General features: G+C 37.9%; 1 protein-coding gene across 1 annotated transcript in view; it reads right to left on the bottom strand.

Annotated features, from left to right (window-relative positions):
• LOC126250027 (GATOR complex protein NPRL2-like) overlaps positions 1–27,594 on the bottom strand; it is an 86,839-nt gene that overhangs the window by 37,852 nt on the left and 21,393 nt on the right. The window contains exons 2-4 of the mRNA XM_049951524.1: positions 20,990–21,081; positions 17,998–18,154; positions 8,098–8,227 (exon numbers count right to left, since the gene is read on the bottom strand). Of these exons, the coding sequence (XP_049807481.1) occupies positions 8,098–8,227; positions 17,998–18,154; positions 20,990–21,081 (379 nt within the window). The remainder of the gene's footprint in view (positions 1–8,097; positions 8,228–17,997; positions 18,155–20,989; positions 21,082–27,594) is intronic.

Genomic DNA, 27,594 nt, shown 5'->3' with positions numbered 1-27,594 from the left:
TATAATTTATAGCCTGTCTTAAAATATTTATCTTTTTTAAACAAAGCTTATCTCAGTGCCATTTTCATTTTACTGCCCACATAACAAAACTCCTCTACTTCTTTCAGCCCATCATTCCTCACATTATCATCTGGAGTACAATTCTTTGGCTTGTTAGTATTATTGACAATATTCACTTTATAACCTATTTTCAAGAAACACTCCATTTCATTCAACTGGTCTTACAAATCCTTTGCCATATCTGACAGAATTGCAAAGTCAAAAGTTTTTCCTTTTTTTTTTTAATGAACACTATATGAAAGGATCATTTTACAACACTCATTTACTAAGATCACATTAATTCACTGAATTTAAAATTTAAAAAAAAATGTTTTTTATTTATAAGGTAATGAACATATAATAGAACAACCACAATACTTATTTACAGTGAACAAATTACTGCACTGAAATGGTGCAGAAATTAGATTGTACTACTTTTTTTACACACACACACACACACACACACACAACACACACACACACACACACACACACACAAATCAGTTGGTTCTACTGAGAAACTCATCAATGGAGTAGAAGGAGTTGGCCACCAATAAATCCTTTACACTTCTCTTAAACTGAATTTCATTTGTTGTTAAGCTTTTTTTATGGCTGCTGGCAAGTTATTGAAAATGTGTGTTCCTGAATAATGCACACCTTTTTGTACAAGAGTAAGTTGACTTTAAAATCCTGTGAAGATTATTCTTATTTGTAGTACTGATTCCATGAACTGAGCTGTTGGTTTGAAAAAGTGATATATTTTTAATGACAAATTTCATTAAGGAATAAATATATAGGGAAGCAGTAGTTTGTATCCCTAGTTCCCTAAACAGACCTCTACAGGATGTTCTTCAGTTCACAGCACATATAACATTAATCCTTCTTCCAAATTTTACTTCAGTTTCCTTTATAGCTAGCTCTGTGTGCAGCTTGAATAACACAAGAGATAGACTACAAGCATATCTCACTCCCTTCTCAACTACTGCTTCCCTTTCACATCCTTAGTCTCTTATAACTGAAGTCCAGTTTCTGTGCAAGTAGTACATATCTTTTCACTTCCCGTAATTTATTCCCGTTGCCTTGAGAATTCCAAAGAGTTTATTTCAGTCAACATCATTAAAAGCTTTGTCTAAATCTGCAAACGTAGGTTTGGGTTTCTTCAGCCAACTGTACTAAAGGCAGTCTTAGGATTAGTATTGCCTCACATGTTCTTACATTTCTGTGAAACTCAAACTCGTCTTCTCTAAGTTTGGCTTCTACCAGTCTTCTACATTCTACAACTATGATTTATGAAACTAATGCTTCAGTAATATTCACACCTATCAGCACCTTCTTTCTTTAGAATTAAGATTATTACATGCTTCTTTAAGTCTTAGGGAATAGTGTATATCTTGTATACTAGGTGGAATAGTAATGTCATGGTTGGTTCTCACAAGGATCTCAGTAATTCTGAGGGAATGTTGCCTACTCCATGCACATTCTTTCAACTTGTGATATTACACAAGAAGAATTTGACAGAGTACTAAAAAACATATCTCCCTACTTCATCTGCATCCAATTCCTTTTCCATTTCCATAACAACGTCTTCAAGTCTGTTTTATTTTTACAGCCCTTCTGTACTGTGCAACATAACTAAAGGGTCACTTTTTTGAAACCTCATAACTGTCTCCCAGTGTGACACACAAGTCTGAAATTTTACTCAAAGGTGCCCACAGACTTCTCCTATAATAGTGCAAAAGCATGGCCACCTGCAACAGATCACCTTCAGACTCATCAATGTTTCAGACAGCAAGCTCTCAACACATGCAAAAAAGCTCTAGAGCTCAGAATTTCATGTGAGCTATAAGACGGGTTAATGATGTCACATTGGAACAAATTTCACCACAATTCTGCCCAACAGCATCTTGGACGTGTCACATGACAGGAAAGTTTTCACATCCCTTCTTACACACATTTCACCCATTCTTTCAATGCCTCTGCAATGCAGATCAGAATCACAATGCCTAGCACTGAATTGCATGGCATATGACCTCCCAATCATGTGACAACCCACAATATGGCGCTGAGCAGAACTGTGGTAAAATTTGGTGCTAATGTGACATTGTTAACCCACCTTACACTTCACATAAACTTCTGAGATTTTGCCTTTTTTTTAGTATATGCTGACACCTTGCTGTTCAAAGCACCGCCAATCCTGGGGGTGATGTCGCAGGCCACCATGCTTTTAACCATTATAGAGGAATGTTGTAGGACCATCAAGTCAAATTTCAGACTTTTGCATCCCAACAGGAGACAATTACAGGGTTTTGAAAACGTGACTCTTTAACTGTGTTGCACAGTGTATATATTTCTTCCACCATTCAGTCTTCTCTTCTTTGCTTTGTCTTGGCTTGCCCTCTGGGCTTTTGATATTCATAGAGGTGCTTCTCTTTTCTCCAAAAGTTTCTTGCTATAGAAATCTGAATGAGAAACTGTATGTACTTTGAGAATGGCAGACCACAGGGAGTATAGTTTGGATATACATTAATGTAAAGATTAATCACATAAATGTGAAGTAATGAAGAGCTATTGGAGATGGTGATGCGAGTTAAGGTATTAAAAAAGGGGTGGATGTGGGTGTAGGACAAAGCCAAACAGAGACTGAGCCTAAGAGGGTTCTGGAGGCATATGTTGTAGGGACGATACTCATCTGCACAATTCAAAGAAGCTGATATTGGAAAGGGATGTACAAAGTTGCTCCAAATTGAATTTGTCATGAAGCAGCCACTGAAGTCAAAAACGTTACGCTCAGCAGCATACTTTGCCCCTGGGCAGTTAACTTGGCTCTATGCCACAAATGAGTGTTTATGTATTCATGTGGACAACTGACTGGTAGTCATACTTTTCGCACAAATCCTGAAACAGCCCACATCACTTTTTTATTCATTTCTGATTACCCATTTCAGTAAAACCACCTTTAGACCAGAATGTGTTGAGATGGGAACATTGGCAGGATTGATGTAGTAGTAACTCATTCTGAACACAGAAGTATGAACTCGGTAAGTTATTGCCACCTCACTAGGCCAAAATCTGAAGACTGCTTCAAGGCCAGTTTTTCACAATCAGTCGCTGAAGTTCCAGAGATACACTGTTCAAAATTATTGATATGCTTTTTGTCATGTTACCGAACTTCATTTCACATCTACATCTGTACCCCACAAGCAACATTACTGTATGTGGTGAAAGGTGCTTCTGATACCATTATCAGTACTCCTTTTCCGCTTCCAATCATAAATAGTGTGTGGGATGAATGACTATCGGTAATCCTCCAAAGGAACTCTTATTTATCTCATTTTCCTGTCAAGGTCAAGTCATGACATGTGGGATGACATAATATGCAGCCAGCCACTCTTCTTGAACGATTCAGACTCAGGCTTTTAATAGTAAACCTCTCTGTGATCCGCAACACCTCTCTTTTCTGTCACAGGAGTTTGTTGAGCACCTCCATAATAGCCTCATTCTTTGTATACAAGCCCATGATAAAATGCACCAATCTTCTTTTGATCTTCTTTATTTTTCTCCATTACTCCTAACCAACAAGAGTCACAGATTGATGAGCAATACTTGTGAATCAATCAGACCAGTATTTTGTAGATAGTTATTTCATGGATGAATTACATTTCCGCAGGATTTTTTCCATGAATCTGTCTGTTGTCTGTTTTTCTGTAATTAGTTGTGTGTGATCATTCTGCTTTAGGTCAATTTGGATAGATACTCTTAGGTTGGATAGATACTTGGATAGATACTCCTATCGTTGTTACAGTTTCCATTTTTCACCACTGCATAATCAACAGTTACAGGTCTTTCTGTTGTTTATGTGCAAAATGTCACATTTATTTAAATTGAGGGTCAACTGATAATCCTTGGGTCAAGCAACAAACATCTGTAGACTTCAACTTGATATCATTTAAGTTTTCTGGTGTTTCTGCTTTCCTACATACAACAGAATCATCTAAAAACAGTTTCACGGAGCTTCCTGCATTATCCACCAATCCTATAACAGTGCCTTGGGGAGTTCCAGAAGTTACTTTTATTTCTAATTATTTCTCACCCTCACAAATAATGGGTTGAATTATATCTGCTAGGTAGTTCTGAATCCAGTTACAAAGATGATCCAATGCTTTGTAACGTCCTTTTTTGTTAATTAAGGACACTGCAGAAATGTATTGAATGCCTTTTGACCACATAAAGACCATGCCATCAGCATGTTTCCTGTCTGCACCTTGTCAGTGGACAGAGAGACTGAGTTTCACAATATCTTTGTTTGTGAAATCCATGTTGATTCCCACAGAGGAGATTTTTGTTCTACAGAATGGTCACAATATATGAGCATGAATGGCTTATAACTACATATGAGGCCTGTTTAAAAAATATCTGACCTTTGGCCAGAAAAAATATTTCAAATACCTGACGGGGTTGGGACCCTAATCCCCTTCAAAGTAAGCCCCTTGTGCTTGCACACACTTAGCCCACTGATCCTTCCACAGCCGGAAACACTTCTGGACATCTTCTTTTGGAATGGTGTTCAGCTCCGTTTTCGTGTTCTGAATTATCTCTTCTCTACTCTCAAAATGGGATCCTTTCGGCAGAGCCTTTAATTTTGGAAACAAGTTGCAAGAAGCCATGTCTGGAGAATAGGGAGGTTGGTAAACGACTGGAATTCCATGTTTGGCCAAGAGATTTTGGATCAAGTGGGATGAATGTGTGGGAGCATTGTCGTGATGCAGTTGCCAGTTTTTTGCTGTCCACATGCCTGGTTTTTGTGCCAAACTGCATCACGGAGAGCACCTTGACAGTACTCCTTTGTCACTGTTTATCCTTCTGGTGCGTATTCGTGATGCACAATTCCAGGGAAATCACAGAAGACAGTCAACATCACCTTGATTTTGCTTCGTACCTGCTGCACTTTCTTTGGCCTTGGAGACATGGGATGCTTCCATTGAGACGACTGTCTTTTTTTTTCTGGGTTGTACCTGTACACCCATGACTCATCTCCAGTTATCACGGTGTTCAGAAACCCAGGATCAGTGTTGGTGGTGTCCAGAAGGTCCCGTGCAACGTCAAAACGGAGGTCTTTTTGTTCTGGCGACAACAACTTGGGCACGAATTTCGCAGCCACTCAGTGCATGTTCAAAGCATCACGCAAAATTGCATGTGCAGAATCTTTAAGTCACTAAAACCTCTTGGGCAATCTCCCACAAGATCAAATGATCTGCCATCACCAAATTTTGAACCCTCTCAACAACAGCTGCACCCGAGCAGTTTGGGGCCTGCCAAAACGCTGGTCACTCTCCGCTGATGTGCGGCCATTTTTGAATCAGTTGAACCACTCCTTAATTTGTGTTACACTCATCGCATCTTCTCCAAACACCTGCTGAATCTTACGAATTGTTTTGCTTTGAGAATCACCAAGCTTTAGACAAAATTTGATGCAGTATCTTTGCTCAACACGTTCAGTCATCTCGAGAGAATTGGTAATCCGATGAACGCGTTGTGTAGCACCTCACTCAGCAACCGACAGGCAGCGACTGATGCGCTGGAAGATGGGGACAAAATTCACTCACGCGCCTAAAGGTCTCTTCCTTTACTGTGTACAGTGGCGCCACACTATTGTCTCTATTTTTCATGGGAAAATCAAATGTCAGATACTTTTTAGACAGACCTCGTATGTGTCTCTATCTGATGATACTTCCTGAAAATGAGAATGATCTGTGCCTCTTACCTATCTTTTGAATCATTCATTGCTCCAGAAACCTGTGAGACAATGATACTAGGAGGAGGGCAACTTCTTGTATATTACTTTATAGATTCATACAGATACGTCATCATTACAGTTGCCTTTCCTCTGTTTATGAGATAGCCTATCCAATATCTGTTATTTCGCATTTATGCAAAGATAAAAAAGGAACGATATTGTGATCTTCTGCAGTTAAACAGCTTAAGAGGATTGATTTTGGTTTGCAGCCTTCTATCTGATCTTCTACAGTAAAACAGTTCCAAAGATTGGATTCAGTATTTTGTCCCCCACTCTGTCATCTTGTATTTTGGAGCCAGTATGATCAGTGACTGAATAGATAATTTTGATCTATTTCATGACTTTACATAAGAACAAAACATCTTAGAAATTTTCGTCAGTTTGGTAAACAAAATTTTACTTTCATATATGTTGAATGCTTCTGACATTGCTTTCCTGATGCTACTTTTGTCTTTATTCGGCTTTCATTTATCAACAAGGTGTTGATTTCGGTTACAACTGTCACAGCTCTTTGCAGTTGCAGTGAATTGTACTATGGGTACTAAACCAAAGTCGATCTTTCATGTACCTCACAATTTTTCTCAGCACATAAATATGCAAACTCTATTGTATAAGACTGACTCTTATCCACTGATATTATGAAAATTGACACTCATCATACAATGGAGATGCCGAGTCGCAGATAGGCACACACACACACACACACACACACACACACACACACACACACACACACACACACACACGACTGCAGTCTCTGGCAACTATAGTCTGAGTGTGGCTACTGTTGCCTGAGACTGCAGTCGTGTGTGTGTGTGTGTGTGTGTGTGTGTGTGTGTGTGTGTGTGTTTTTTTGTGCCTATCTGCGACTCGGCATCTCCGTTGTATGATGAGTGTCAATTTTCATAATATCAGTGGATAAGAGTCAGTCTTATACAATAGTCTGAGTGTGGCTACTGTTGCCTGAGACTGCAGTCGTGTGTGTGTGGGGGGGGGTCTATTTTTGGCGACGGCCTTATGGGCCGTAAGCTTTATTTGTGACAGTCTTTTTGTTGTGCCAATCTGTGACTCAGCATCTCTGCTATATGATGAGTGGCAACTTTCCTTTCATAATACTGTTACACTCCATCCTGGATTTTCCATTGTTGGATCTTATCCACTGATACTTCACAACTCCATCCTGAAGACAAATTTGATGTTGACTGCTCAGATAGTGGCAATCTTTTTCCTATCACACTTGCAAAGCAAAAGTATTTTTTTTTTACCTTTCTTCACATTCCTTTTAACACTTCATAGATATTGATGCTATAACAGCTTTATGATCATTGATTCCCACCTCTATTTTAACTTATTTGAAAAGTCATTTAGTTACTAGTAGATCTAAGAGGTAGGCCAAAAGATTCCAGTTCTTTGACTAACTGCTTGAAGTAATGGTCAGAAAAGAAGTTCAGAACAATCACATTCAAATTCCTACTCGTGGAACAAGTTGTAATTGTATGACTCTCATCTTCTATTACTGACAAGTTGAAATCTACCTCTGTTACAATAGCATGATCAGAAAATTTTCACATGAAATTCTGTAAGCTTTCTATGCTGCCACAGCTTCTGAGGGAAATAGTTCAAAAAGAATTCAATTACCATGCCTGGTTAAGTTTCACATTTACTTTCATCCAGATTATTTCGAATACAGAATCTGTAATTACCTCACTGCACTGACTTCAAATTCCATTTCTATCAGTTAATTTTTGTAAATTTAAGTCATTTGTTACCTATCCCAATGACAGGATAAACAATGGTCCTCTATCAAATTCATTCTCCCATTGGTGTTATTCCCACATACCTCACATGTGAATATCCGCTTGTAACATTCAAAAATAATTAGAGGGAACTTCAGTGAGACTGAAAACTTGAACTGAGTCTAAAGACATGCTCAGATAGGCATTTTTAACACAACTGTTTGTGATAAGTAAGAGACCTGGGTATAACTCATGGTCTGGCAGAAACTTCCACAGTTATAACACATTCACTAAAAAGAAAATCAGTTATTGACATTGCAGAAGGTTTTCATAAACCTTATGGCCTTTATTTTATACTCCAATTTTTAAATACCTCCACTGCTGTCATAGTTTTGTTACAGCGTAATACTCCACTTTTTTCCTCAGTGACCAACACACGGTGTGTGTGTGCGCGTGTGTGTGTGTGTTTTTTGACAAATTACACATCACATAATATACAGAGAAGCAAATGAGAAATTTTGTACCGACCAGTCAATGTGCACATTCGATGAGTATTCAGATCATGGAGAATCTGTCTCAACATTCGCACAAGCCTTCCATGATCCCCTGCTTTCTGATTATATTTGGACAGAAAATGATTTTCAACTTCCATGGCCATCTGAAAAAGGTAAAATCCAATATTTCAGAAAACTTTGAAGTATAAGTACCCTGCTGGATATAGATCAGATTAATATGATGGGTTCAAAATAAACACTGGTAAAGGAGACAAATACTACATAACAGCAATGAACAACTTAAGTAAAATAATTTTAACAGACTTTGGAGTAGTACAGATGGCAAGATTTTAGACAGTATAACCATGTCAGAAAGCATCCCAGTATTTAACTATAGGGATTTATGAATGCCACAGGAAATCCAAGGCTGAATGGCCACCAGTAATTTAAATGCCATTCCTCCAAAATACGAGTCCAGCAGCCTAATCATTGCACTTCACAAACAATTCACAGGAAGGAAGAATTCTTTAATAAAAACTCACAGCTACACGGGCACCCTATGACATGCATGCCAAAAGTCATTTGTCTGATGGAGTGTAAAATGCCATTTGTTTGAAAAGGCCACCTGTCACCAATCAGTGGATATCCAGTTGTTATACTGGCGTTCGAATTCCAGCCTTCGTCGCTGATAGACACCAGTCAGCATTGGTCCATGAACCAGGCCTTCACTGAGTGGTTGTCAAGGAGATATGGTTAGTAGCCACTTGTTTCATCTGGGTGGTTAGTTGCTCCTGTCCTCTATGGCCTGTAGTGCACCACTGTTGCCTCGGCTCCAGTTTTGGACAGCACCCTTTTGTAATTCATTGTATACTTTAACTACAGTGGCACATGAACAGTTTACAAACTTAACCAATTTCGGAAACACTTCAACACTTGGCCCAAGAGCCAATGATCATGCCCTTGTGGACACCAGATAAATTGTTCCATTTCCTCGTTATGACAAAGTCTGCACAATTTTCCATGCCCCCCCCCCCCCCCCATCCTCCTCCAACATGCTTTATATACCCCTGATTGCTAGTGCTGCCACTTGCCATCTCTGAGTGGTTATTGCATATTGATGTCTAACACAGGCATTGGTCACATTAATGTGAGTGGACTGTGTATGTTGTTTAGTTTTTCAGTTTCAAAGATACATTCAGTGAAGAGATGTAGATGCAATGACAGGAAATGAATTTTTGTAAGATTGCGTTTTCAATCCTAAACCCTCAGATGTTCATGTTTAATTTTGCATCTTAAGATTGTACTAGAAAAAATTAGGCAACTGCAGCAATATTTAGAATTCCATGGAAGGGAAGCCTCACTCTTATAAACCCATACAACAAGTAGTAGTGGTAGTGTTAGTGGTAGTAGTAGTAGCAGTAGTAGTAATCATCATCATCATCATCATATACAGTTTCTCATCACAGGTAGGGTCTGCTTGGAACAAGTCACTGCTTCTCTGCTTCTTCTCTCATCTTCACACCACCTCTCTGTCACTACTGTGGACCAAATGCTTCCTTCCACTCCTTTTCGCTACTTGTCCTTTGGGCTTTCCTTGGTCTCTTACCATTTTCACCTCAGGTACCATCCTAGGAATCTTGTCTCATCCATTTTCTTCACATGCTCATACCAATTTGAAATTTTTTCTTCTGCCTTGTTTTGTTTTGTAGGGGTTCCTCATGTTTTATTTCCTTAACATTTCATTTTTCATCATTTCAATTTTTATTACTCTACCTGACTTCTCAAAAACTTCATTTCTACTTGCTCACATTTTAAATCTTCCTCTTTCCTTCAGGACTTAGGTTTCTGCAGTGTAGAGCACCACTGGTATATAATATGTTTGGTATATTATCTTTTTACTTTTCTGGGTCAATTTTTGTTCTGTAACATTTCTCTCACATTCCTCATAACATTGTCAAATCAATTAAATGAAACTATATGATTCCAGAGACCATTTCAAGTCTCAAGCATCTTTAAGTATGTATGCAGACTGAAGTGATGAATGAAAATTTGCACCAACTTGGGATTCAAACACAGATCTCCTCCTCACTACGCAGATGCCCTAACCACTTTGCCATCCTGGCATAGTGGCCAGGTTCGAATCCTGGCCTTGGTGCAAATTTTCATTTGTAATTGCAGCCTACATTTATAGATCATTAGTAACATGCTTTGCACATTTCTTAAACTCTCTGTCATTCCTTCCATTTTCATATGCTATACAACTAGTTGCAGTTTCCCATCACTTTCATCTGTTTCCCAGTTTCATATTAATGCCATCTATGCACATTCCATTAGGTCCTTTTTTATCTATAGAATCCAGCATAGAATGTTCTTGATCACTGTCTAAGCTCAAAAATTCCCCACAATAGAAAAAAAAAACTTTTGTACTGTTTCAAATTTTTGTAATAAAGTGCTCTGTTCCCTATGCCACATACTGCTTTAAATTTGTATCTATTTTCCATCTATCTACACATCCACTGCTCAGACAATGGACTCATTACAGTGGTAACACCAGCTCCTGTCAGATCACCAAAGTTAAGCGCTGTCAGGCTGGGCTAGCATTTGGACGGGTGACCATCCGGTCTGCCAAGCACTGTTGGCTAGCTGTTATGAGGCAAACTGAGGACCTACTTCATCAAAAATTAGTGGCTCCAGTCTCGTAAAATGACATACAGCCAGGAGAGCAGTGTGCTAACCACATGCCTCCATATCCGCATCCAGTGATGCCTGGGGGCTGAGGGTGACATGGTAGCCATTCAGTACCATTGGGCCTTCATGGGCTGTTTGGGTAGAATTTAGTTTTTATACATCCATTGCTCAGTGAGCAATATTCAATTTTGAATATTCTGTGACTGAGTCTAAGATTTCCTTTACAGCCACACTGAAAGCTTTGTATTAAAACCGAAGTTTAGTTTAGCAGAAGTACTCCAGGAAGATATCTGGCATGCTACTTTAAAAATATGTGCCATGAACACCAAAATAAAATTTACATTGGATATGATAATACTGAGGGTCCTCAACTTTGTGGATTTTAGCATTCTGAAGTCCAATGGTAAATGTACCTTTATCACCTTTAGAAAACTGACATGCACCAACATTGTAATCCATGCAAAATCCTGTCCTCCCATAGAATTCAGAGAAGTCTGTAATGTGAAAGATGTTCATTTCTGCTGTTATCCCAAAAAAAAAAAAAAAAAAAAAAAAAAAAAAAAAAAAATTACGCATATCGTTAGAACAAATGAATATGGAAGACAGAAACAAAATGAAATAAGAAACAAAATTCTGTTCACGTGAAATACCATGGCATAACATCTGATAAAACTTACAGGTCCCTGTGAAAAAGAAAATTAAGTGTTGGCTTCCGAACAGAAAATACATCAGCACAGCGAGTCTTACATTACATTTTATGAATAACAAATGTGTGTCTATAGCCCTACACTCTAGTATCTACCTGATCACATGATTCTTCAAAAAAGGGGTGTGACAATAATCCGTGGAGCAAAATATAGGGAATTATGTCGCAACTTGTTTCCAAAAACAGGGGTGTTAACTGTTATAAACACATACATTCTAAAAGCCATATTGCTTGTGAAAAGACTCCACCCAAACACTTATTCGGATTAGCACCAGTACAATACTAGAAATAAAGCAAGATTTTACATCGGCAGCCACAGAATAGCACTTTACAAAAAGGGGCCTCACTACGCAGGTGCAAAATTAGCTAATGCACTGCCTAGTGCAGTCATGGCTCTTCCTACAATTACACTGAAACATTAGCTTATGAAGTTTTTAGTAAAACACCCTTTCTACACATTAGAAGATTATCATACTTATATGAACAACAACAACAACAACAAATGCTTTGTGAAATTATGCAAATAGAAATCAGTAAACATCTTATTGTAATTTTGTTGTAAATTAATGACATATTCAGAAGAATGTGTCTTGTGTATTGTACAAATAACTGTAATCATTACTGTTTCTTTGTACATGTGCAGTGTACCATTCGATGTTGAGTAAAGCCATTATTATTATTATTATTATTATTATTATTATTATTATTATTATTAACAACTGCCAGAAGTAATATTTTGGGCAGACAGTTTGAACATTCAAAACTCATTTTAATTAACATACTTACAAACAAAATAAAACTGCACTATCACAAATATGTCAATACACAACCATATTATATCACACAGGAGCACTAATAGGGAGATTATGCATGAAGTCAACATCAGCGGTAGTGAGATGTACTGAAGGAGCTTTAAATATATTACACTAAAAGAAAATAAGCAGTTAAGATATTAAATAGAAAATGAGTTTTTCCAGAAAGCTTATTTCAGCATTTACAATGACATTCTTCACTATATTTAGAGTGCCTGATGTTTCCCTAATTCCATAAACATGAAAGTGGGAGATTTTTCGTTTGAGGGAGTTAACTATATTCTTACTTTTTTGACGGATCGTGAAGTAATTCTGAATTGGCTGCATGGTATAACTTCTCGGATGCACTCTATTACTTTATCCTGTGAACTTCCCACACCCGTCTTCTGAACTATTTCCAGAAAGTGATTAATAAATATGTTTGCTACTTGACTGCTATTACTTATTTTTTGCTGATTTTTATTCAAGTAAGTTCTCATAGTCCTCCATTTTATACTGCTCACATTGCTTTAATTTTATCACCTTAACTGCTAATTCCATTTCCTTAAGAAAACTCAGTGTTTCTTGTAATGAGTAAACAGTTCCATGTGTGTGTTATGTCCTCACCACTTTCCTTGTAATTTCTTTTTCCTCCCACATTGAATTTTGATTCCTTCTGTAATCCACGGCTTTTTTATGTCTTTTGTACTGTTTTGTAGTAAAGGACTCTGTTTCCTATGTCACATATTGCTTTAAATCTCTGCAGATATACATCTGTATCACTAAAGATGTGGTTGACAATGTCAAACTTTTTTCGTTAGGTCTAAGAATATTCCTGTTACTTGCATTTTATCATCTGTAGATTTTAAAACATTGTACATACAGTTGTATACAGCAGTGTCTGTTGATTTCTGGATTCTGAAGCCACACTGTAAGCAAGCTAGAATATTTTTTTATGTAAGTTTGTCAATCTATTGTCGATAATAGACTGTAACACCTATGAAAAACTGAAGGTCAAAGTAATTGGAAAACAATTACACACATTATCTTTCTCTTCCAATATGTAAAAGGGAACAGTTTTGGATATTTTTAGTAATTCTGAAAAAAAAATCCTGACTGGAGTAAGCTAGTACAAAGATGGATAGAAGATTCAATTAGCTATGGCAAACATTTATTTTTAAACAGGCTAGGTTCCTTGACAGCTTTACAATTTCTTCTCTCCTTAAATCTACATACATAAAAAAATCAGTTGTCATGTGTATGAAAGATCATCACCCGAGAATGACTTGACCAATTCAGTCGATTTTATTTTACTTTATCTTGTTTTGTGCTACATTCGTAATTGTGGACAGTAATGGTATTTTTGGAATGAAAAAGAAAAAAAAACTGCTTTCAGTTTGACAGTCCTGCTGTCATGTTTACAAAATAACAAAAAAATCATTTTAACAGTTTTTTATAAAACATTGTTACCAAAAATCTTGGAAAGATATTGACAGATTTATTTCACATTTTTACATGATACTCTACTGAACATTCAGATGGAAATGGACATAGAGAGGGTGGAGGTGGAGATGAATAGAAAGAAGGGGAAAGAGGTTATGCACAGAGAGATGGGGTGATGAGGAGATGTATGGAAGAGAGGGGGTTCCCATACATGTTTAGCACTTGCAAACCATTGCCGGGTGCACTAATTGGTAATAAAAGTCAAATTTTTGTAAGACTGGGAGTTATTTCTGGTTGGTTGCATGTTTCTAGTGATTTTTTTTCCCCACATCAGCAGCAATTCTAGTAAATTTATTGTTCAAGATGTTTACTGTTTCTACTGGATTAACAACGTTATTCTTATTGTATGTCAGGCCATTGTTTTCACTACTCTCTGGTTCCATTCTGATAAGGTCCCACATAGCTCTTACTTTATTTGTTGCATTAGAGATTTAGTTATCATTATACATTGTTTTATTGGTTTAACTTCTAGCTTCATTATCATTTATTGGAGGAGATATTTCTTAATCATTTCATGCATTATTCCTAATTCATTCATTCTTAATTCCTTTATTTTTTCAGTTATCTCATTTCCCTTACTAATAATTTCTGGGTGCAAGGAGAAAGCTGACACATAATGCAGTACTAGAGTATTTAAAAAAAGAAGTGGCAAACTTATCTTCCACACAGTCTGATAGACACCTGACCAAAGTTCATTAGTTAATAAATTAATTGAAGTCCTTTATGATACCCCCATAAAGAACCATCATTTCACTTTTTGCCTTGTACTTTCAGATTCGGTTTGTTCAATATCCATTCTGATGATCAGGAACTTGTGATCATTAAATCCTGGATTGCAAATGTTTACTGATGCAGCATACCTAGAATTGTTAATAATTATTTGATCTAAGACTGCTGATGTTTTTCCTGTAGGGACATCTTATCAGATCTAATAATATGCACTTGTGTTCATTTTCAGTGATGAAATGTTTATTATCACCACAAATTACTGCATGACACTTCATTACAAGAATCCCTCCATATTTTCCAAGAACATTTCAGAGTTTCCTGTTAAGGAACAGTACACAGCTGCAACTATTTTCTTTTTGAGACTTTTAACTACTGCAATCTCCAAGTTCTTGTGAACACTAAGTGAGGTGATGTTAGTGAAGCTATTGACTTTTTATTATTTATATAGTAAATGGTTACTCCTTCACAGCAGTTACTGAGTGCTATAGGAGTAAACCCAAAGTAAAGTTTAGGAGACTGATTCTATTTCGGTCTGGAGAGAGCCTGTATCTGGATGGCATAAAACCTTGCCATTCACCTTCCACTTCATTTACTTTTAACATATTCAATACATTTGTTTCATTATATAGGGACTGGACATTATGGTTATAGGCCTTTAGTAGATGTTTATAATTTTCTTGATTATGTCTACAGCACTACTCATCTTCAGTTTAACTGTTCTGAGTCATTATATTTGCAGAAGTGCTTCCACTTGCAGTTCAACTATGCAGCAACATTTGCTTCATTATAGATTGCTTGGGTTGTATTTTATAACTTCATATTCTATCCTTTTCATTGCTACTGTAGTTTAATACCTGAGCTGCACTGTTTATGCCTGCTGCACGTTTCTTATCACACTGAATTAGACGCAGCCCACACCATGTAAAATAATTCCTTCCATAACGTCGAGTGTCTGGAACTGTGACATTTCTAAATTTAACAATGGAAAATTCAGGATGGAATGTAACAATAAAAAATTGACACTCACCACACACACACACACACACACACACACACACACACACACACACAACTGCAGTCTCAGGTAACTGAAACTACACTCAGTAGTTTCCAGCTGCTTGAGACTGCAATCGTGAAAGGTTTATGTATTTGTGACAGTCTTTTTGTTGTGACTACTTGCAACTCAGCATCTCTGCTATATGGTGAATAGCAACTTTCCTTTTTATAAGTGTTACGTTTATAAACTTCATACACCAGTTCTTCAGTTTCTGGTTGGTATGACAGATCTCTGTATTAACACAACACAAAGTCGTTTCTCAGACAGAGTCATCAGTATTATGTTTGTAAACTGTAGTAGCTACTGTGTAATGAGCAACTCTTTAATGAATGAGCTGGCTTCATCAGATCATACTTTGTTTTAGATCATACATTGTTTTGCTCCTGCTACGATAACAACTGTGTCTGTGATAACCCATGGGGCTACCATCTCATTCGGCACTAAACTTGACCCACTGATACTACCATCACCGGCCAATCAAAGTTACAGCTCTGTCTGTTTTCTCCCTTGAATGCTGCAGGGGTCAGACACAGAGAGAAGCACCACACCAGATTCGCCATGCAGGACATCTGTGCAGGCACCCTTCTAGCACCACCTGCAACTAGCTTGACTGCCGCCACCAATTTATATGATTGCTGCTAGCTGCACCTCTTCATTCTGTCTTGGCTCATCATACTGTGCTCAGACTGCTTATTGTGGATTATTCTACTGGTCTGCTCTATGGACTGTGTATATGCTCTTGATAACTATATCAAGCTTAAACGTCAAAATGTATCAGTTCGTGAACTCATCATGCTAGTTTCATATTGTTAGTTACAACAACATCTTTTTGAGAATCAGCACTTTCTTTATATACATCTGCCACAACATCTAAAATGTTGATCCTGGTTTAACAACATCTGGCACTTTATTGCTAATTTTATCACCACATATTTGCACTGATCATAATCCACACCTGAGATTTATTTTCCTCTTGACCATCCTCTTCCATGTCTTTATTAATAGTGTTGTCACTGGATATATATCATACATAAATCTTCATTCACTGCCACTACACTGGCACTTTTCAACACTGCATATTAACCTTGAAGAACAGCATATCTTATTTTTAATAGTTTGATATCCTTTTGCAGCATTTTGATCAATTCAGCCTTCTTCATAGTATTTACAAACTTTCTTTCACATATTTTATTTACACACACCTGGCATGTCCAAATATCACTGTTACAAGACTTAAGTTTATTATTTATTTATACAGTGTACTCTCACAGTTACATACACGGTCCTTAATGGAGACCAGTTGCGAAGAAGTCCATTCAGTGTTGAACCACTGCTTGTGTCTTCATGTAAAATAGCAGCAGAGTAACATTAAAAGTTTTGTTCTGTTCTTAAGCATTCTTACAAACTGTGGCCCTTGGCACAATTGACTTCCATACAATAAGTCAAATTAGCAAATTTTAAGTTTTCTTGAAGCATTTTTCATGATACAAATAATTGGAGCTTTTACTCTGGACACCATTCCTCACTTTTTTGTTATATAGAGTGCACATACTATTACCTTTACTTCATATTTATGAGCAAATTTTTTCCAGCTTTTATAACTTTTCCACTCTTCAATTGTACTGGATATTTACTTTGAAAGGTGATAACTTCTGTGTTATGTAATTTTAAGATTATATTCAGTACATACTTTGTTTACATCATGTACTGCCATTCTTCACTTTCTCGTATTATTACCTTATCATCAGCAAATGGTAATGCAGTTGTTCAGAATTTTTATCTAATTTAATTCCTAATAAAGTCTACAGTTTTAGTATTAGTTTATTCTACTATGCATTTAATCACCGCAATTTCCATTCAACTATTCCACTGATAAATATTTGTCACCCAATGCTTCAACTTTACACACCACTTCAAATATAAAACTACAATATTCAAGTTAATCAAATTGTTATTGTATCTTCCCAGATATTTAAGAGTTGCTATCTTAATCATTTGATGACTTTCTATGAAGCCAAAACCAAGATATATTTTGTTTCATCTGGGACTGGAAAGATAATAAAATAATTTTGTTCACAAGATGGTTCCTGTGCTCACTTCACTAGTAAGTTCAGTCTATGAAATATTTAAGTTGTGTGCACTATAAATCCTGTTAAAGATATTTTAGATAATAATGTCCTCTACTTTGATCTTTAAAAAACATGTTCAAGAATGAAAGACAATTACTTATGTCATATCACGTGGAATAAAAGATACAACTTGCTGCAGAGTGGTGCCGGAGGGCAAATTTGTGAAAGGTTGTGTGTGTAATATATGACTGAGTGTAGCCGAAGCGATACATGAAACAACAGTTGTGACCATATGTTAAACAGCACAAGAAACTTAACAGCCATTACAGAAAAACACATCTGTTAAGGAATTTGCAAGTCTATTCTACAATATAATCACAGAACATCTTACCAAGTAATCTGCTAGCTTCTTAACAACAGGTTCATATTGGACAGTGCGGGCCCATGCATCACATACAAAGCACAAGTTGTAATGGTAAGCATTTCTGGCATATTTTTTGTTGTCAATTCGAACTGGAAAGCCAAGCACCTTCAAATCATACAATACACTGGAAATAAAAATGGAGTCATGAGATTTTTTCCAGTTTTCATTTTACCTTCGTTACAGCCAATTCTCTTTCTATGCTACAAACAACAAGCTGTATAATAAATAACAGCATGCCTTTAATTAAAATTTAAAGGAAGGTCTTATCTCATTTGTAAAAGAAACTGAGTCATCATTTGTAAAAGAAACTGAGTCAGTTAAAAAAGCTAAATGCTGCAAAGAGGGATCATTTGACTATAGTTATTTATGAATCTTGCACATGGTACTGCTGGTGATCCTCTGCCACATAACATAAATAAAATATACACAATCTTACAATCACAGTTAGAATCTACAGTATCTCTGCCTCCGTGTCATCATTAGGATGTGCCATTTTCTTTGCAAAAATTAAAGTTACTCAACTTAGTCCAACAGAAAATCAATGATGACACACTGATGACAACCTTGACAAATAATTCACATATCAGTGAAAATATTTTTTTTAAAATATGATGTAAGTAGATGAATAAAAAATCTACTCACCATGTGGCTGCAGAATAAAACATATAAAAAGTTTAAGCAAATGTGCAATCTTTCAGAGCCAGTGTCTCCTCCTTTGGGCAGGTGGATTGAAGGAGAAGGAAGAGGGACGAAGAACTCCATATCATGGGAGACTTACCAGATGGGATGAGAAAGAAAGATTGATTGCTGTTCCTGCATCCCTCTTCCTTCCCCGTCAACCCTTCTGCTGGAAGAAGGAGCCACTGTCTTTGAAAGCTTGCACATTTACTTAACCTTTATACACAGTCTAGTCACATTAATGTGACAGCCTGGATAACCACCTATTGTAGCACAGGCTACTGCAAGACGTACAGGAAGAGAGTCAACGAGGTTCCAGAAGCTACCAATGAGGCTGTGCTAGGTTTCTCTGTTGAGGTCCATGGCATGAACAGCCCAATCAAGGTGGTCCCACAGATTCTAAATTGGGCTTAAATCTGGCAAGTTTGATGGCCAGGGGAGTATAGTAAACTCACCTTGGTGCTCTTCGAACCACACATATACACTGCGAGCTGTGTGACTTTTTCATTGTCCTGCTGGTAGAACCCATCATGCTGAGGAAAAACAAAATGTGTGTAGTGGTGGACATGGCCCCTCAAGGATAAAAACATACTTGTGTTAATTCACTGTGCCATCCAGAATGATGATTTCATCCAGGGAGTGCCCTCCAGCATGGACCCTTCCGATGACTGTTGCAGATTGTTTGTTTTCAGACATTTCATGCCGTACATGATGATGACCATATGTCTGATGGAGCATAAAACAAAATTCACCTGGAAAGACCACCAGTTGCCACTCAGTGGATGTCCAGTTGGGGTACTGGCATGCAGATTCCAGCCTTCATTGTCAATGAACAGCAGTCAGCATGGATGCATCAACAGGTGCCCGCTGCAGAGGCTCGTATGCAAAAATGTTCACTGAAGGGTCAAGGAGACGCTGTTGGTGGCCCCTTGGTTCAAGTGGGTGGTCAGTTGCACAACAGTTGCATGTCTATTCACTCACACACATCTCCACAGCAGTCACTCGCTTATATCATATATGGCCTGTTGTGCACAGTAGTTGCCTTATACCGGTTTTGAATAATGCCATTTTTCTATGCGTGGTATACTTTAACCATGGCAGCATATGAACAGTTGACAAACTGTTGTTTCAGGAAGGCTTCCACTCTTGGCCCAAAAGCCAATGATCATGCCCTTTTGAATGGCAAATAAATCACTCTGCTTGCACAATACAACAACTGCACTGTTTTCAGTGTCCTGTCAACATGCTTTATATAGCCTCCACTGCTAGTGCTGCCACCTCCCATCTCTTGGTGCACATATTAATGCGATTGGACCATATATATGTTTCTCCTGTCTCCATTTGATGAGTATACTTTCTTTTAACTACAAAATTACATTATACTAACAAATAGATGCAATTCTGTTTAAAACAGCAACAAGAAGCCACAAAAGCTCATTCACACCAAGTGGGTTGACCTTTGAATCGATCCTGTGAAATTTTGAACAAAAATCTGACAAATAGATACACAAAAGTCAGTGTGTGTCAATGTGTTTAATAGCATTCAGGAGTTTGCGAGTAAGCACATGTAAAGATGTCCACAGCACTGGAGGAAATTCATACTGGTGCACTTACAAATACCTAGAAGAGCTGGAGCACTGTGCAGTAAGATATGTTTGTTGTAGCCCTATATTACATGTGTAATCAGATGACACATGATACAAGGCCTAGAGAAGTCACCTTGCAACCTGGACAGATGGTGTAGTAAGTGCTGTGCCATGTTTACTAACTTATTGTATGCTCACCTACGAGATTTTTTACTGATGTGTTCTATAGTTATGAGACTTAGCATTGCTCTATGTGTCATTCAGTGTTACTGTGGGTCTTCATGTGGGAGTAGAATAAAACTTGGTTGGTGTTATTTCTTATACTGTGTCTCTACAACATTACAACAGTGTTAGCACATCTGCAAGAATCAGACCACTGAATAACAGTTTGCCTTAAACATTTACAGTCTCAGCTGTCCCAGGAATCTGTTGTCTCATGAATTTTAATCATCACATCGTTTTGTGCTTGATTGACTGACTAATTCAATGGACTACATGTTAGTGATACTTGTCATTTCCCAATGTACATTAATGCCATGTTTGCACCTAGACCATGGATTTCTAATGGAAATTAGTTGTACACTGACCCCACTATTCACTACTACACCATTTCTGTGCAATCTTTCTAATTGCTGTTTATAGAAGAAACAAATTTCCCAGTACATTGCAATCCTTTTTGTTGCATTGTAACTTACACTGTAATGGTACTCCTTTGGAGTTGTGCCTTTGGTATTATGTAGACACTCACTGCATCAAAAAAGTCCTTAGAAATATAATTTTCAGGGACCTGAAATACACAATGAAGAAAATCTATGAAGATAGTTTAATCACAAGCATCAGCAGTGCCATGCAGAAAATACTCCTGGCAAGTTAAAATAAAGCAATGGTTCTCATTTTTTTGTCACAGACTGTAACAAATATGTTAAACAGTGTGACATATCACAAGTAAATTTAAAATAATTGAACATTGCTCGAGTGTACTCATTTAAATATAAGGAGCTTTCGAAAAGAAATGAGCCCGAGTCGAATGCACAAACCAGTGACAGGAGGGTAATATTGTGGCATGTGTAACAAGGTGTGGTTCTGACCAGAGCATTGAAGTTTACAGCCCGTCACTAGAGGGCACGTGTGCATGTCATGTGACTATACAGAACTAGCAGCAGCATGCATCAATCATGCAATGCTGCCAGTCACATTGCAAACAGTGACATGCAGGTGTCAACACAAGAGCAAAGAGGTGTTGTTCATTTTCTGATAATGGGAGGAGGAGGAGGAGGAGGAGGAGGAGGAGGAGGAGGAGAAATGGACATTCACTGACGAATGTCACAAGTGTACGGTGAACACTGCATGTCCCTTCCAAGGGTCAAGGCGTGGCACAAGGGCTTCAGGGAAGGACGGGTGTCGTTAGCTGGTGATGCACGGTCTGGAGCACCACACTGCATTACCGATGACATCGTCCAGCTGGTGGCTGCACTCATTACCTAGGACCACCGAGTGACAGTGAAAGCCATAGCTGCCATGGTCGGATTGAGTGTCAGAAATGTTCACACCATCATGAAGGAATGACTGCACATGCACAAAGTGTGTGCCCAATGGGTGCCCCACACTCTTCAACCACAACAGGAAGTATTCTGAATGGCCCACTGTATTGCTCATCTGCAGCACTATGCTCGGGAACGGAATGTGTTCTTGGCACGAGTGGTCATCACTTTGAACCAGAATTGAAACGACAAAGTCTCCAGTGGAAGCATCCAGGGTCATCACACCACACCAAAAAAAGCCAAGGCCACCCACACAAGTGCAGGAAAGGTTATGCTAACGTTCTTCTTTGTCAAGATGCCCCCCTTCTGATTCACTTCCTGCAGTGCGGGACAACAGTGAATGCCCAGCATTACTTGCAAACCTTGACCACCCTTCAACAAGCAAGCAAATCAAAACAACCAGGCAATCTCAATACTTCTAACATACAAGTACTGGTTTCTGTAATTATGCCTCTGGCTAGTTTCTTTTTGAACGCCCCTTATACAAAAAAATTTCTAAGAACTGCATGAAGGCATGTGAAGGACAGTTTCCTCAATATTTTCTGTGTGCCAAAATGTTTTAAAATAATTACAAGCTGAAGTTCTCCAAAAATATTTCGGTGCAAGTCTTGATTTGCTTCAGTGCCAAATTCACAAACAATATTAGTTAAATAACAATGTATAATTACAAATACTGCTAAGAAGAATATAACATTAAAAGACATCACAGAAAGACATGTGAAGTACAAAAATAGTTTTAATTGGTAGTACCACAGGCTGGGCCTGACCCACAATGCAGTCATATGCCACAGTGACAGTTTTGGAATGAAATAAGTCACCTTTCTTTCTTTTATCTGGCCTGTGATCTTTTAATACTGGGAACAAAAAAAAAAAAAAAAAACACAAGTTTCATAGTTTGGTTCCTATTAGAACAACATGGCCTTTCATTATAAGATATTTATTTTTATCAGACTCCTGAGCAAGGTGCTATGGTGGTAAGACAACAGACTCTTATTTTGGAGGATAGTTGTTCAAATTCCCTTCAGGGTACGTTAATTTAGATTTTCCATGGTCCCCTTAAATCACTTAACACAAATGATGGTATGGCTCCTTTGACGAGGACATCGCCAATATGAGGGCAACTCAGAAAGTCTTTGCCCCTATTTTTATTAGCCAAAATAAGGTACATACAGGTAATGACAAATATACATGTTATTCTACGTACCTTACACTATTTTACCACATGATCCCCACATCGGTTCACACATTTGTCCCATTGCAGCACTAAATCTGAGATGCCCCTGCGATGGAATTCGTCCGGCTGACTATGGAACCACAATTGGACTGCCCCCCCCCCCTCCCACCCTTTTTTTTTTTTTTTTTTTTTTGTCACAGATGAACACTGGATTTTCCATGCCATGCTCTGCTGCTTTGATTCTGGCATTAAATCCAGTATCCACATTTCATTGTCAGTAACAATGTGGTTCAGGAAACCTTCAACCTCCTACGAATACCATTCCAGATGATTCATTGAAGACGACATTTGCTTGCCTTTCATCATGTCATCCAACCGCTTAGGCACCCATTGATATGAAACCTTCTGGTAACCTAAGGACCCATGAATGAAGCCCTCCCACACAATATGCTAAGCTCCCGGGAAATGGCTGTAATGTGCACATCATGATCTGCTTTCCCATTGCATCCACACTGGAAATGTTGTCGTGATGAACGTAGCCTCCGCAACTGCTCATTTTCATGCAAGACTTCAGGACTTTTGTTGAACTCACACCACTACTAGCACTACTACAGCATTACTGGCAGTTATCAAAGTGAGACAGCTTTCCCCATATGTGGGCTGCATTTCCCTGTAGATCTCGGTGGGCATTTGTACCTTGCTCCAATGAAAATAAATCACACCTCATTGTTATAATTCCGTGGACATGTGAAGCACATCTGCCAACTTTAAAACTGACAGCAGCACTATGTGATGGAGCTATGGGCAGATAAGGCCGGCACAAACGAAGAAACGTCCAGCACTCTGAATGGATATGTTGACTTCATATTTACAGCTGTAATTTGGCTTTAAAAAAAAAAAATGTGGCAAAGACTTTCTGATTTGCTGCTGTACAATCCAAGCTCCTGATCAACAAAATTTTAAAATCTAATGTTCTTCCTTCCTTCCATCCTTTATCAGATCTACAAGCTTGATGCCAGTGCTTTGTGAATATACTTCTTCACTGATGAAAAAAATCTTTAATTTCCTTTCCAACTACTTTATCTCATATCTTATATCTTAATGTAAACTCTCTGGCTTTATTTCTTACAGGCAGTGTCTATAGCAAATGAGTCCTTTCTCATTATGGACCTGTGTTTGCTTATGAGACCAAAGTCCCTTTCACATGTCACAACACTGTCTTAACCTAAGGGCATGAATGTTGCAGATACATCTGCATGACCTCTATTCTATTACTTCATATTTCACATTTAACTATTTTTGTGTTGTGTTGCTGATGTGGGGATGCAGAATCCAGCTAGAAGTTCCCTGCGAAGGTTTAGGAAGCATAGGGTATACCTCTTGTTAAAACGAGACTTCATTTCTGTTGTCTGTACAAAGTTTTATTTTTTTATTAATTACCATGATTAACTTCAATAAAGAAAAGCAACAATAGGAACACATATGAAAAATTTCACCTCAGTTTTTCTTTTCATTTCCTATTTTAAATTACATCTAACAGCACCATATATAGCTTTCAATTTGCTTAGTTTAATATTTTTTCCACTGTGAATGATAAATTCTTCAATTTGTTCAAATCCACTGTGATATCTTTATGATCTGGCTTCAGGATTGATGCCCTACTCTCAGTCCTAAAGAATTTATCACTTCTTCTTTGTGACAAGCATTCCTTTCCACGTTATGCTGAATGCCTCCTTGGGAAATTCATAGAAAGACAATACCATCACTGCTTTGACTGTGAAGAGGTACTGTGTGTGACTTGTCCTCACACATATCCAATAATACTTTTCAGGTGTGTGCTGGCCAGCTACAAAGTACTCACTGCATTACACTACATCACACAGAACTGGAACAAATGAATTACGACCTCTACAAGGGCTTTGACAACCTCTCATCCCTCACTGTTTCCAAATTAATATTCCATTGTGCACAAGAACTACATAATACCCTTCTCCATCAATTCACTCATGTTCTCAAACTCTTACCCTATGGGTCATATTCCTGTGAAAGCCCCAATGCAAGGCCTGTCCCTCACATTTGTTCACATTCTCCTATTCCAATCCTATCACTGCCATTTCCCACCCCATCAAAAGTATAGCAACCTGTATACAGCTGTGTGATTCATCAAATTTGCCATAAACACTGCACAACATTGTAAATAGGTATGCCCAAGAACCAATCATATGCTGGCATGAATACTCTCCCATTGACAATAGGCAAGGGGCAAGTAGATCACCCACTTGATGAGCATACTGTGTGACATAATGTGGTAGGCATCTACATTTGCTTCATAATCCACATATTCTGCAACTTGCAACTTACATTTTTCCTTTTCCCTACTACAGGTTCCACCTACTTCTTCCCTTGAAACCTATCACTAGTTCCATATGATCTCTGGTACCTTCTTATTCCACTGCAACTAACTCATTTTTCCATCACTGGATCCTGCACATTTCCTCTATATTATATCCTGCACATTTCCTCTATGTTATATCCTGCACATTTCCTCTATGTTATCTCCTTGGTGTTTCTCCTAGCAGTCCCTTATCTCCCAGCATAGATGCCAGTCAACTCCCTTTTGTGCACTGTGCACATGTACAGGGTATTTCAAAAAGGACTTTACAACTTTAAAAATTCATATAAATTTATTGAAAGAAGATATAGAGCTGAGTTTAGTGTTATTTTGTAGGGAAACACATCAAGTTTTTTTAAGATTAAACTAAAGATGTTGTATGTCGCTTCTGTTACTTGTCCTGCACATATCCCATCGAAAATCAATTTCTTCCCAAACACGCTGTAGCATTGCAGGTGTAACTTGCTCAGTGGTGGTGTAAATTCTTGCTCTAACTTCAGGTAGAGAAGTCGGCACAGTAGGTACAAACATGACGTCCTTGATGAATACCCATTAAAAAATTAAAAAAAAAATAAAATAAAAAGTTGTGTCAGGTCTGGGGAACGTGGGACCTCGCAATTGGCGGATCATGGCCAATCCACTGACCTGGAAAACAATCAATGAGAAAATCCCGGCCATCAGTCAAGTAGTGGGGTGGTGCACCATCTTGCATGAAGTAAACATTTCAATCTTGGTCATCCTCATCAATCTGTGGTATCAAAAATTGTTGTAATATATCCAGGTACACTATTCCATTAATCGTTCTCTCAGAAAACAAAGGAGCCGTACACTTTGTTCTTGCTGAATGCACAAAAAACTTTCAGTTTAGCGCTATCACAAACATGTTGCAATGTTTGATGCAGATTTTCACTACCCCAAATCCTACAGTTATGTGTGTTAACATTGTCGCTTAAGTGAATAGTCAACTTGTCAGAAAAGATGATTTTGTCCAAGAAATGTTCATCCTCATGTAATCGATTTAATATATCTACACAGAAGTTCTTGCAAGCAATTATATCAGTGTCTATTATTGGTTGTGCAATTGTCAATCTGTACAGTTTCAAATGTAAATGGTTTCTTAACACACGCCGAACAATCATATGTGGAATTTGCAGTTCGCGAGATGCACACTGGTTGATTTCACAGGGCTGTTGACAAAACATTGTCTCACTTGCTCAATGACGTCGTCAGTTGTGCTTAGACGACCTAATGATTTACCATGTCTTACCAAACACCCTGTTTCTACAAAACATTTATGACACTCATAAACTGTAGGCCTACTAGGAGGATCTTTAGTGTACTTGGTACGGAAATTACACTGAACTGCTGTTGCCAACTTCAATTCTTCAAACCAAAACACACAGCTAGCATGCTTGGGTCCGGTCAAGCAGCCATCTTTAACACAAATGCCGCTAGTGCTCCTTACAGTGCAATTTGGCACTAGCGAACTATGCAAGACAAAACTTGATGTATTTCCCCACAAATTGACACTACAGTCACCTCTGCAGGTACTATGAATTAATGTATATGAATTTTCAAACTTGTAAAGTCCTTTTTGAAACACTCTTTATTTCCCATAGGCACAATATTCAGTAACTTCCTTTTATTTTATTTATTGGTCCTATAAATCTAGAACTGCACAGTGTACAAAAGATATTGGACCATTCCTTAACTACTATACACATTTATGGAGATGGCGCTGATGACTGCTGACCAGGCACTCATTGTACTGGTGCCAGTGGGAACCGTGAGGAGACAGGAAGGTTAGTGGAGTTAATTAGTGCCAGTATAGCAGGTGGCTGTGAGCCCACAAGTGGGTCAAAATCTGTTGCTATGGGTACGAGAACCAGACTTTTTTAGAATAAACCATGGCAACAAGCTCCCCTCCCTTAAAAATATCTCAACCAGTTAAGACATTTCTTCAATGGGTACACAGAAGACAGAATGTACTACACTAGAGTGCACAAACACTGAAGAAATTTGTTCAGAATTATCTATAGTTCTCAAAACGTGCAGTCTGTTAAAAATATAGTACACCAGTTTGAAACTGAATTACACTTTCTGAACAGCATAGTGGCTTGCATTACAAATCACAATTGCAGAGGTAATAAAATGCAGCATACAATGCTACTGAAATATAAATGTGCAAGTTGC

The sequence above is a fragment of the Schistocerca nitens genome, chromosome 1 (genome assembly GCF_023898315.1).
Source record: "Schistocerca nitens isolate TAMUIC-IGC-003100 chromosome 1, iqSchNite1.1, whole genome shotgun sequence".
Lineage (NCBI taxonomy): Eukaryota > Metazoa > Arthropoda > Insecta > Orthoptera > Acrididae > Schistocerca > Schistocerca nitens.
The sequence above is the reverse complement of the archived record's forward strand: the minus strand, read 5'-3'. Positions and strand labels throughout refer to the sequence as shown.